Source organism: Diadema setosum, chromosome 14, assembly GCF_964275005.1.
Source record: "Diadema setosum chromosome 14, eeDiaSeto1, whole genome shotgun sequence".
NCBI classification, from domain to species: domain Eukaryota; kingdom Metazoa; phylum Echinodermata; class Echinoidea; order Diadematoida; family Diadematidae; genus Diadema; species Diadema setosum.
In genome coordinates, this window is record NC_092698.1 from 5172818 (window position 1) to 5186871 (window position 14054).

The 14054-nt window shown below is 35.1% G+C and overlaps 1 protein-coding gene across 1 annotated transcript in view; it reads left to right on the forward strand.

Moving 5' to 3' along the window:
- Positions 1–2566: 2566 nt before the first annotated feature.
- LOC140237936 (carnitine O-palmitoyltransferase 1, liver isoform-like) overlaps positions 2567–14054 on the forward strand; it is a 41919-nt gene continuing 30431 nt past the window's right edge. The window contains exons 1-2 of the mRNA XM_072317865.1: positions 2567–2796; positions 3834–3988. Of these exons, the coding sequence (XP_072173966.1) occupies positions 2666–2796; positions 3834–3988 (286 nt within the window). The 5' untranslated portion in view covers positions 2567–2665. The remainder of the gene's footprint in view (positions 2797–3833; positions 3989–14054) is intronic.

Here is a 14054-nt window from a genome sequence, read left to right on the forward strand (position 1 = left end):
ATTTTTTTTTCTCTCTCTCTGTCTGCATTCATTGAAACGTATATATAATGTATATAAACATAACAAATATTACAGTACAAAATCATGGGACATACATGCTCATGTACAACCATACATTTTGTGATTTCAAACACGTATACACATATACCAATCACAAGACATATTAACAAAAGTACATCTAATAAATTTGCCTAAAGTAACTGTTATTTTCATATAGGGACACGGACCATTTTTCAAGGTGGGTTCCCCATTTCGCCGAATCTTGATCTGCTGGCTGGTAGTCAGGTAAACGTCTTTCCTCTGGACTTAGATCTGTGCTTACAACGAATATTTCATTCTATTGATAACAAAATCAATAGTTTATTCAACTGTATTATTATTATTATTATTATTATTATTATTATTATTATTATTATTATTATTATTATTATTATTATTATTATTATTATTATTATTATTATTATTATTATTATTATTATTATTATTATTATTATTATTATTATTATTATCATCATTATCATTATTATCAGTAGTAGTAGTACATGTAGTACCGGTAGTGTCATTATTATCATTATCATTATCATTCTCTGTTATACTATGTATATATTGATGTACATAATTATAATTCTCTACTTTACTTTTGCTTCTGTAGCATTTCTTCAACGTAAATCAAAGTGTCACTTTTTTTTGAATTCGCCTTCAGATTTCAAAATCTTTCCCTGTTTTGTCGATGTTTTCATTGTTTTTTATATGTACACTTTTGTACAGCGTGCTCATATCTACATGTATTTTATATCTATATATTGAATCGGAAATAAAGATTGAATTGATTGATTGATTCAGTATTTCCGCCTCTGTCCCTCCCAGTTTCAATAAGGTATCGTAACTAAAAGGGTTTGGAATAAATCCCTTATGAATATGAAGAGGACACGTGACACGTTGAAAAATGGTGTGACTATCAAAACTTGTTGGACATTAATAATGCAATACAATTTCTCATTTTTTGTTGTATAATATATATGTATGTATATATATATATATATATATATATATATATATATATATATATATATATATATTGTTTATGAAAGAAGAGGGACAGAAAAACAACAACACAATTGACGTGGAGAGGGAGGATGAAAAGTTTTATAAATTTGACCGATTTTTTTTTTATTTCTATAATAATACATAATTATGTACTCCACAGTAGTGTAGTCACTGGGTGAACAGAAAGTGGATCACATCGCATAGATGCATTTTACAGAGCTACGGATGTCTGGAATATTTTCTGAAGTTTATTCCAGTCAGGAAACAAACAAAACAAAACAAACAAACTTCGGAGGGTATAGCCTATTATGTTTCCGTAATGTGTGAAAGACGAAAGTGAATGACGGAGAACACTTCCTTCTGTCTCTGATGGAGTAGCTTTTGTTTGCGTGTCTTACAATATCGCTGTGCATATCCATATTTATTTATGACTAACGAATTGCCCGTATCGGATAATATTCTATATTGGACCACACATCTGCGGTCTGTCTACGGAGCTAGAGATTGACTTGTACGCTGATTAATAAGTACAGCAACCACAGCAACAAGGTATTGTATGTTCACGGTTGATTGGTTGAACCTATCTTCCTGTCATCACCTGTAGCATCTGCCCTAATTGTAATTTACAATAAGTACGCCTGCGAAGCTCTCTCTTTTTTTTTTTTGCAAGTATAATGGACCTTTTTATATCATATAGGCCTACATCCAGGGGCGGATCCAGGAATTCCGTAAAGAGGGGGCGTGTTTACAAAATTAAAGGGGGGCGCACGCACCCCTCCCCCCATTTTTTTCTTTTTATTTCTTTTGTTTCAACAAAAAATAAAGGGGGGCCTGCGCCGGTTGCGGTCCTCCCTGGATCCGCCTCTGACATCGGTATACCGCCCTATAAATCGATCCACTGTTACAGTCTGCCCAAAACAAAGTGACTTGCACCTCGATTTCTTTCCCCACGTCTCTCCCTTCATATTTGACAACCTAATTTCACATAATTGCGTGGAAATTCATGCAATACGATACTTAATCAATTGGCCATTGCAAAAACTGTAAGTACATGTGTAGGAAAACCGAGTTCTTACGCCTACTGGTAGTCACTGGTCTCACCTCCCTGAATAGATACACCCAGGGTTATTTTATTTATCAACTTTTTATCAACTTTTTTCTCTCGATGTGTACGAGAGGGATTGTTTACGATAGGGTTCGTTGAGCACGTGTACGTGTGTATCGTTGAGTATGCAAGAGAGGCTAGCTGAAAGGCGGGCACGCCCATCCATGCATATGTTTGGATGAAGACGCGGTGCTTGCCAACCAATCCTCCTCGTGTTCCATTATGTATCCTATCATTTACTAGTTCTGCATGCCTTCACGCACGTACAGGCTGTGTGTGTTGCGTTGCTCTAGCTAGCTCTCAGCCAACTGACTGGGTACCCTGGATGCGAGCTGAGCTGCCGGACCTTGCTGTTGTGTTGACGATGTGTGTACCTCAAAATATCAAAAGCAGTCATTAGATGTAGGAAATTCGACGTGTATTTATCGTGAGTTTGGATACTATTACCGGTACGATTTTTATCGTTATCAGAATCACACACGAATTCAACCTTCATAAATCCACGATCACAGAATGGCTGAAGCGAGAAGCGCTGTTGTTAGCGAACCGAAAGTCGAGTATTTCTCCAGCACGGGGGAAAATACGTGGGAGAGTCGTTTGGAGAGATACCGCAGATCGTCCATGAGGAATTTCTTTCGTACAAGGTAAGAAGTATTGTCCAATGAAGTGTGGTTGATTGTTCATGGTTCTGGGATAATTACCCCATGGACAATTACCCCAGACCCTTCCCGTTACCCTAATAAACCCTAATCCTAATTCTGAACGGATTAAATCCTACTCATGGCACCCGATAGTACTCGTATTTACACCGATGTTTAGCCGGGTGGGGTGGAACTTGTCCTAAGTATTAGTAGTATTGTAGTAAATTTACGTTCTAGAACTTCTGCATCGCCTTTCGTTTGTTTTGTAGTGCCGGATATTAAAGATTAAGAAGCATGTTTAAAATCAAACAAACAAATAAACAAAAATATACAGACACTTACAGTTGGATGAATCTCTGAGCTGTTTGTGGAATCTTGTCTACCTACCAATCCAGATCTCTATCCCTCTTGGCTCTTCTGATGAATATCTTGCATTCTGCCAACCAACCCCATAAACAAATAAAATGTTTTCAATATAGATACATTTTGTAACCTACAAATTAGATCCCAATAACAAATAGTTACTCCATAATAATTGCAAGTTTGGTGAGCAGAGTGGTTGATAGATTACATATTTGACACAATGATGTAAATGTAAAATTTGAGATATTTATAGAAGATTTCCTTTTTTGTATGTATACCTCTAATCAAAATATTATAGGAAGACAACTTCATGGGAAGAGATTTATTCAGAGCACTATTGCTGACTAAAAGCTAGCAGATATTTCAAATGTGTATACTAATGCTAGAAAAACCTACCAGGTAAATATTATACTAAGAAGAAAAAAAAAAAAAAACCACCAAAAAAACCTTACCCCAACTCTGCTATTATTTATGGTCCTAGAATCAGGATTTCTGACTCAAGTTAATGAAGTTTTTGTTTTATTTTCATTTGATAATGTAAATATGTACAAATGTGTCACCACTGATCAGTATTTGGTATTTAATCACATTTCGATTTGTGTTAGGAAGGTAAATGTAAATATGGAACCCTTGCAAAATGATTCATCATGTTCATGATTCATTTCCCCTTCCCCCAGGAATCTGATCCTAAATGGTCTTTGGCCGACCTCTCCATGGAACTTGTGCACTGCCGTCATCGGTCTGTCGTTGATCATGTCCGTGGAGCTTTCCTTCCTAAAACCCATCCACGACGCCCTGTGGGGGGTGGCCAAATCGCTCACTGTATGCGAGGGTGAGTTCCTCCTTGGCAACGACCTCCATTGTATCTCATTAGGCATGTCTAGAATGATCAAACTGGAGTTCAAACTACCTGGCTATTTTGTTGCTTTGGGAAAATAGCCCAATATCATGAATGTGCGTCTTCATTCCCTCGAAAACAGCCTGCGTGGGAAATTAGCCTGAAACTGATGCATGCGCACGTTGCATCATTTACACAGCTGGTTTGAAAGTGGTTTCCCCAATATGATGGGATTGAGAAAGTTTCGGGTTGATGGGGATGCAACCCAATTTATAAGCCGGTTCAGAGTCAGCTCATTGGCACATTAGTCCAAATGACCTTTCTTTTTTTCTCAGTCAGTTAGGGGCACTTCACTCGTTTTTAGAGGGACATAATGCATTTAAGCTTTATGTAACAAGTTGTGGAATTCATCAATCCTGTTCAAACAAAGTTCTAATGAACTTGCATCTAGACCAGATTGACCAGAATGATCCATCAATAAATACTTGGGGAAAGCAATCATTTCATCATATATTGCATTGAATATACAATATATTAGAGTGTGATCTCTTTCTATTGATACCACTATACCATTATACCACTTTGCTGTCAGGTGGATGTGGTGGCAAGCAGCATTTATGAGGAATATATGAATTTATTGCATCACAGATGCTTATCCCATTGAATTTAGAAACCAACATTTATATGCCCGTTGGCATGAATGAACTTTTTTCTGCTCATGCACAAAGTGGCATTGTGAACTGGCTTATTATTGCACTGATTCACACTATTTCACGAACAAGAACAAGATTTTTTGGGGGAATTTTTCCGGACAAATAGTTTGCTATTTGCATCTTCATGGTATGAATAGTGGGTTAATTTGACATCGTGCTAATTTCCTAGCCACAAAAGTTGCATGCTATTTTGAAATTCAGTCCGATGAAGACGGGCCTTTTTGAGCATGTGAATAGGGTTTCTGATTGTACCGTATGTGGCAATTATGCCCCAACAAAAAATGAGAAAAGGAATACAAGAAGAGCAGGTATAGGAAATCAAACATAATCTACCTTATGGTAGTACCTGAGAGATTCGTTGAATGCAATTGTATCTTTACAAATGTTTCGTTTGACTTGTCAGTTTCTGTGAGAAGTTATGTTGGGAATCTCGTGAGTATGACATTTGTCTCTCTGTCAGTATTTCTGAGAACTGGAGTTCAAATGATTTCCTTTGAATGAATGTACTGTATTTGTTGTGCATGGTACGTGCCTCAAAGCTAAATTGCATGTTTTGTTTGGAGAACTGTGAAAAGGAGCATAAAACTTTGCTCTTTTTCAGTGGTAATAATATACTAGGGACTTCATTCAACACTTGGGGTAAATTCAAAAGGGAATTTTTTTTTCTTCTTCTTTTTTTTTTTTTGGTAAAACATATTTCTACTTCTCCCATGGAGCCATATGAATTTGTTTTTGTACTTTTTAGCTGATATGTGAGGTTTTAAATCAAATAAATAGGCAAAGTCATCAAGCAAAACAAGACTCCCAAATGTATTCCATAAATCAACGGAAATTGTCCAAACTTTTGTGGAACTTTGTGCACTAGTGAGCTGGTCAGTGAACCATCTTTGGTGTTTTTTGCCTACCATTCAGTGTTATACATATAGAAAATGTGATTAAAAAATGTTTTGTTTTTGTACGTGTATGTCGATAAACAGTTTTTTTTTATATGAATATAAAACATAACGTATGTATTTTTCAGAATATTAAGGAACCAATTTAAATGATGATAAAGTGTGATGTACTCAGTTGCAATATGCCTTGAGGAGCTAACATGGCCGGAAAATCATTAATATTTGTCTGATTTTGTTGACATTTCATCAAGCTGTTACATTTTTTTATTAAAGTCATTCACTACTGCCCACTTTTACTCTGCTCATTGGGATTAAATTCTCTTGGTTGATCAATGCATAGTATGTACTGTAAATTCCATCCACAGTAGTGTAAACATGCTGGTTGTTTGCTATACATGAGATTGGCTGGTTTCCTTACCTTTCAGAGCTCTTGAAACTGAAAAGAATTCCAGTACCGGTACTTTTATTTGTTTATAGCAGTGAGCTCAAAAAAGTATGATTGTGTGCTTTCCTGATTTTCTTCACCACAAAAGACTGAACTTTAGACCAGAGCTCTGGGTTCCTTCTAGCACCTCCCTGCTCAGACTGGTCCAACTTCTAAATCAAGGCCAGATATTTTTTTTTTTTTTTAAAGGCCAGGCTGTCAACTTATCCTTGACAAGGTGACATTGACACCAGAAAGGCCAGCTGGTTTCTTGTGACAAGTGCCTGGATGCAGGCAGTCCCACCAAATGAGGATTGCAGCTGTACATCCTCTGACAAATACCAGGAGATGTTTATTGTGGTAATTAGTCTATGTGCTGAAAATTTCCCCTTGCTCCGTATTAAAGTACAATATGGACTTGTAAACAATGCACTGACACCATGTTAGCACTACCAAAATGTAGGACTTCAAAATGTACTATTTAAAAGAGAATGGTATAGTATTGGTTGAGATAAGGATTCAGCTTTCAACTTTTTATGAGATACCTAAAAACCGTGTAATGATGTTGAAGAACATACAATTCTTAGAGGAATTCAAAGTTTTGATGAAAATCGGTTTTGAAATGGCTGAGATATCCAAAAACAAAAGTAAAACAAAATGATCCTAATAAAAGGTGAGTCCCACCTTCTACTAGAATTGCTTTGTTTTTGATATCGCAGACATTTCAAAACAAATTTTCATTTCAAGTCAATTTTGAATTCCTCTTAGAATTACATGCTCTTTTGTATTTCATGAGAGATTTCTCATTATCTTAACCCGTTGAGGACGAGTCCCGAGTATACTCGGCCAGGTGTCTATGGGAAATGCGTGTTGTAGCAAAATCAAACCGTTCTCAACGGGTTAAAAAAAAAAATAAATAAAAAATTTAACGGAAACCTGAAGCCCCATCTCAACTGAAACTATGTACCAACCCTTTAAATACAACAATAGTGTATGTCAGTCATTAGAATAGAAGTTATGTAATCAGTCATGAATAAATGAAATTTAGCATATTATCTCTATGAATCAGTGTTGGACATGTAAATATCATCTCTCATTCTAGCAGAAACTTGTGTACATATATCGATAGCATATCACCTAAATGTGTTTTTGCCAAAATCTTTCATGTTTAGGTGATGTGCTTTCAGGGTGCGTCAAGGTGCTTTCAGTGTATCACCTACAAAGTATTGTGTTTGTCAAAATCTTTTTTCTTCTTTATTTCTGCTGAGATCTTTTTTTTTTTTTTTGGTCGCTATATCTCAGAGCATGCCATCACCACTTCACATGCAATTTTCCATGAACATGTCTCATGCTAACTGATTTCATACCCATGGTGTACAAGTTTTCAATATTTATTTTCATTGTTGTTTTTCTATCAATTTTAATATGTATGTCAAGTGGACCCCTTTGAAAATCAGCTATGCTGAAAGGGCTATCCACCCTATTGCTGGAAATAAATAAATAAATAAATAAATGAATGAATGAATGAATGAATAAATAAATAAATAAATAAATAAATAAATAAATAAATAAGTAAATAAATAAATAAATAAATAAATAAATAAATAAATAAATAAATAAATAAATAAATGAATAAATAAATAAATAAGATAAATGTCAGTGTGAGACTCCAGAAAATGGTTAAATGCAATTGCTTATCAATGACGCAATCTAGGCGCCATTTTGTAAGTTTCCCAATCAAATTATTTTTGTTTCTATCATTTTGGTGAGCATAAATTGTCAGTCATGTGTTTAAAACTATTGCATATTTAAAAATACTCCGAACGACTTACAAATCATTTTGCGTAGATAATGTTTCAGGCCTGTTCATAGTTTCACAAGGGCACTAGTCCGCACGTGTTATTTTGTGCCCGTTTTTCCATGGAATTGCTTGGTAATTTCATGGAGAATATGTTTACCAAATTTCACTTGAATCTGTTTTGATGGTTATGACTTCATACGAGGCTGTTAAAGTTAAAATTTAGCACGTGGGTCAATGGTACAAATACGCCCCCCCCCCCACAAAAAAATAAAAAAATAAAAAAATAAAAAACTGCTCATATGAATGTTAGAGGTTTCCCCCATTTTTTATCACATATTCTGAAAGGTGATGAGTTGTCTGTCATCTGATGGGTCATCAATGCTGGCAAATTCATTGAAAGTTATTACATTCCTGTATGAAATGAAAAAAAAAAGAAAGAAAATGCAATCAAAATGATGTCGTCAAATATTTGCATTCATTTGTGCGTATTTCACTTTTGATATCCTTGACTACTTTTCACTCAGATTTCAGCATGATGTGGCTTATCAGATTCTCTATCAGATTGAAATTTGCATTTCCTCAATATGATGACATCATCAGTGCCAAAAACAAACAAAAGATATTGATTAAAGTTAGCCACATGCAAAATTTGACCATTTTTATGCATTATCTCTATGGCGGTCCATTTTTTTTTTTTTTCAATTGACACAACTTCATTGCAACTGATTAACAAATTGCCGTACACCGACATAAATAGTTATTACTTATTATTATCATTATTTACGTCAGTGTAGGGCAATTTGTTAATCAGTTGCAATGAAAACATCTTGACGAAAGAATTTCATGAATTTTGATTAATTACGCAGTACCCGCTGCATGATATAAGGATTAGAACCAACACTTGCTGTCGTGCGAAAGCTTGATGGACTAGTGGAGATGACACCTGGGTGGTGAGCAGGAGGTCGTAGGTTCAAATCCTGCTGGAGTATGTACGCCCATGATTTTTTATCATGGCTACTACTAAAACACTGATCAATTCAGTGCTATTTACGTCGGTGTAGGGCACTTTGTTAATCAGTTGCAATGAAAACATCTCGACGAAAGAATTTCATGAATTTGATTGACACAACTTCATTCACTGAGCAGTAGCCCACTTACCCATGAACAGTTTTCTCTTGGCAGCTTTTGATATGTTCTAGCTAACATTTTTGGGATCAGATCTGAAGAATAAAAAAAAAAAAATGACTTTCTGATCAGATGCCATCTCGGCTGTATAGATCAGGGTCAAAAGTAAAAAACACTTCATTCTGCATCTTGGTAAATTCATTGTCTATTGCCCCCAATTCTGTGTATCACTTGTCTTGTCCCCTTGACGAGATCAAGTCTTGCTTTTCTTTATTAGGTGACAGCTATAATCAGTGTACCACCTATTGTATTTACAAGTTATTTTTAGTTGATATGCTATCAGCATATCACCTATTGTATTTACAAATCATTTTTTCACGTATGACGACATCAAGTCTTGTTTTTCTTTATTAGGTGATAGCTATCAGCGTATCGCGTATTGTATTATATTTGCAAGGGATTATTTTTAGGTGATAGGTGCGCTAACTAAAAATAATTAGCAAATACCATTTAGGTGCGTATCACCTAAATCGTATTTACAAGTTATTTTTAGGTGATTTATATGCTATCAGCTTAGCGATTATTGTATTCACAAATTATTTTAGGTGATGCGCTATCAACGTATCACTTATTGTGTTTGACAAAATCTTTCTTTTTTTTCTTTAACTCTGGGCATTTTTTCTGGCAGCTATATCTCAATATTTCCATAGTTAATTCCAAACAATTTTCTGTGATCATGTCATTAACTCTGTTTACTGAAACTCTTTCGTTGTGATCACTCAACCGTGACATCATGTAGGGGCTGTTTTAGAAAATCACATGAACAGTCATACAACTGTAGCTTCATATCCAAATGTTATATCAATATTGAATTTGGTGAGCATAAACTTCAGGTTTAAATCATAATAGTACTGCATAATAGTTATCAGTCAATCTATTTTATTGAACAGGGCAAGAGAGTCCTGCAATCTCATTGGTCGAGAGCCAAGCATGCTTGGTCACTGGCAATAGACGTAGATAACATGTTGTCATTCGTCAAATGGTGATGAACAGTGTAAATGTGCAAAAATAGAAGAAATAAAAATCCTGAAATCATTTTAATTCATTGGGATGTATGATGACCCCCCCCCCCTTTTTTTTGTTACATTCTGAAAAGTAATGAGTCGTAAAGTACTCTGATGGGTCGTCATGGCAGGCAAATTGATTTGTTAAAATCACTTACCTACCACCAAGGAAGGAAGTTAACTTTTGTCGGCATTGGGGTGCCTGTGTGCAAAATAACTCAAAAAGTTGAACACAGATTTGGATGAAACTTACAGGAAAAGTTGATATTGATGCAAGGAACAATGATTAAATATTGTTAGTGATCCAGGAATTTTTATGAATCTTTTAAAGGATTTTTTGTATTTTGCCAGTTAGGATGAATGAACTTCGGAGTTCAAGCTGTGTATAATATGAGGTTTGCGTAAATTTGCATATAATACACATGTATGTGTTCTGTACTATAAAACACTAACTCTGCTCAAGATTCAAGATTCAAGTCATTTATTGTCATGCACTCTGGCATAAAAATTGTGGTAACAGTCTCCAAATATACAAACATACAAATATACAAAGGAAAATAGAACAATATAACTAAATGACAACATCCTGTTAATAAAAATATATAATTCCACTCATTAGATATTGCACTTGGTCCCTGTGCATGCATGTTCTGTTCTAAACAATTTTGATTTTAACAGTTCATCAAATACAGCTAAAATGAAGGCAACACGCATGGATCGAGACCCTCCCATCAAAACACCTGGACACACTTGCACCCACGTACACACACCCCCACACACACCCACACACCCTGTACACATCCACCCCCACCCCTGTGTACCCACTCATCCACACCAAAGACGTACATTGTACTCACATCCACACATCCCACACGTCACAGAGGTGTACCCCACTACCGCACGCAACCAACATGAACATTACCCCCAACTTCCAGTCCTGATAAAGTGTGCACCCATATCTGCATCAACTACATTTAAAAAAATGTATCCAATTACACACACTTGACGCAATAAGGAGCCACGCAGCAGGAAGTTCATGAGGTTTACAAACACTTCTTAGCTTTTTATTTTTACTTTCTTTGGGGAAATTGGGCGATTATCAGCACATGTGTATGGGTGGAAATGAGCTGCTCAGCTAAGGTCTGCCTTTCTTGAAGTGCTTTTCTAATTCAATTCCTGTGTATAGATTAGGGTCAATGACTCCAAAGTAAAAAAAAATAATTTATTCTGTATCTTGGTAAACTCTGATTGTGCCCAATTCTGAGTATCATGAATCTTTTCTCAGTGAAGAGATCAGATCTCCTTTTTCTTGGATAGCTATCAGCATATCATCTATAATATTTACAAATTATTTTTAGATGATCACCAGTTGTATTTACAAATTATTTTTAGGCGATATGCTATCAGCGTATCACCTATTGTATTTACAAATTATTTTTAGTGTTTGCAAACATCTTTCTTTTTTTTTTTCTTTATCTCCAGTAATGAGATCAAGTCTTTTTTTTTTTTTTATTAGGTGATAGCTATCAGCGCATCACCTATGTATTGTATAAATTACAAATTATCTTTAGGTGATACGCTACCTAAAAATAATTTCTACATACAATTTAGGTGAAATGCTTACAGCACATCACCTAAATTGTATTATAAGCAAATTATTTTTAGGTGATATGCTACCTAAAAATAATTCCTAATTACAGTTTAGGTGAAATGCTTACAGCGTATCACCTAAATTGTATTTACAAACTAGCGTATCACCTAAATTGTATTTACAAACTATTTTTTGGTGATCTATATTGTATCAGTGTCACCTATTGTACTTAACAACTTATTGTTAAGTGATGCTGTATCGCTGTATCAGCATATCACCTATTGTGTTTGACAAAGTGACATAGTCTTTCTTTTTTTTTTTTCATTATCACAGGACACTTTTTGTGGCAGCTATATCTCAAAATTTCAAAAGTTACTTCACTTGTAAATTTACCGTGATCATGTCGCAATGTTGACCATCAGTAGACTTTGCTGACAAACTGCACACACACACACACACACACACACACACACAAACAAACAAATATGACAGTCCTGTTTTTGTGAATTATGGGAACTACAAGCATACCCGGGTAAAGATGTGTGAGTCGATCATACACAACCCTAAAAACTTGTATCCCAGAAATGTGAATACAGTATATGTATAATGTATACTTGGGCAGGTGTCTAGGAAGCCTGTGCTGTTTGAAAATCCGCTTGTCTTCAATGGTTAAAAAAAAAAGATGGACTCCCTCGCACACCCGCAGTTTAATAATACTTGTTTATCGGCATCCCACCTGTGCAATATACTGTAAATATAGTTCTGATGGTGCAATATGTACTCTTAGTCATGTCAGAAGGGGTGGGGGTTTATTCAATTTGATCAGATAAAACAAAACAGAAATAAACCATACATGATATTCCACAGTGACTGCCTGTATGCAAATTAGCTTCCCATGGTGGACTTTTTTGATGTCATGGGTGCCACTTTGTTTTGAAGCTGTATGGTGTGTGTGACTCTTGTCGAGTTGCACCGATACATTAAAGGGATCGTATTGGTTGAGACCCAATTTTAGGTTTCTAACATTATTTGGTGAGATAATGAGAAACCTCTTATGAAATATGAAAGAGCATGTAATTCTATGAGGAATTCAATGTTTATTTGATGAAAATTGGTTTTGAAATGGCTGAGATATCAAAAAAAGAGCGATTCTTAATAAAGTGTGGGACCCACACTTCATTACGATCACTTTGTTTTACTTTGTTTTTGGATGTCTTGGTCATTCCAAACCCGATTTTCATAAAATAAACTTTGAATTCCTCTTAAAATTGTGTGCTCTGTACTATATCATAAGTGTTTTCTTGGTATCTTGCAAAAAGTTAATAGCCCAATTCTCATCTCCACCAATACTTACCATCCCTTTAAAATCATACCCGTGCTTGTAGCTCACATTCAAATTGAGATTAGAAGAAAAAAAAAATGAAAAAAAGAAAGAGAAAAAAAAAAAGAAGAAGAAAATTAGAAGAAGAAAAAAAAAGAGATAATGGTAGAATGTTTCTGAAAGGTCATTTCTGTCACTCTTAACCCCCAAACAGAGTTGGGAATGTCTTGCTGTTTCACTGCTATGACACAGAATTGACTGTACAGTCACTTCCGAATTCAACAGCAAAAAAACTCAATACTCTTGTCTGTGTAATCGCTGGAAGTATTGAGTCACTGACATTTATCTGGAATTGTATAATAGTGAGTTGTCTATCTGCTGAACAAGGCATGCATATAAGCAGTGGCTGTCTGATTCTGTGCCAGCTTTATGTACTTGCATCAGATTGTATGTCACTGTAAAACAAAGTGTCACTCTGTGTTCAAGTTAGCAATCAACAGTAGGGTAAAATAAGAAAAAACAATAAAAGTTTCATTAGAATCAAATATTAATTACACAAAAGTTATGGAAATCGTAAGTTGCCAACTTGTTCACAGTCATATACAGTGCAAAATGCTTGAGGCATTAGGTTATTTATTGTATAATCTTACTGCTCTCCCATATGTACTTATAAGGACAGAAACATTTGATGTTACATTTATGTTTGTGGTTGATAATTTTAATTCAAAGTAAAAATTTAAATCATTACTTTTGAGCAGATGTGCAGAAAAGAAAGACTGCTAAAAACAAAACTTGGAAATTGTGTTTTTGGTATTAATGTGCTAGTATAGTTTCAGAAGCACTGCATGCAGACTAATAACTTGTGGTAAACAAAATTGAAATGACATCAATATTTAGTAATCATAAATAATTTTGAAATTACCACATATCAACTAAGGTGTGTGATTCCATCTAGTGATTTTCATAACATTAGAATTTGCCATTTTGCATAATGAAGAATTTGCTGGAGTTTGCACAAGTAACAGTTTAACCTCTTCCTTTAGATGCAGTACTGGTAGATTATCTTTAGCTCGTTGAAGACAGACTGATTTTGCTACAACACACATTTCCCATAGACACCTGCCCGAG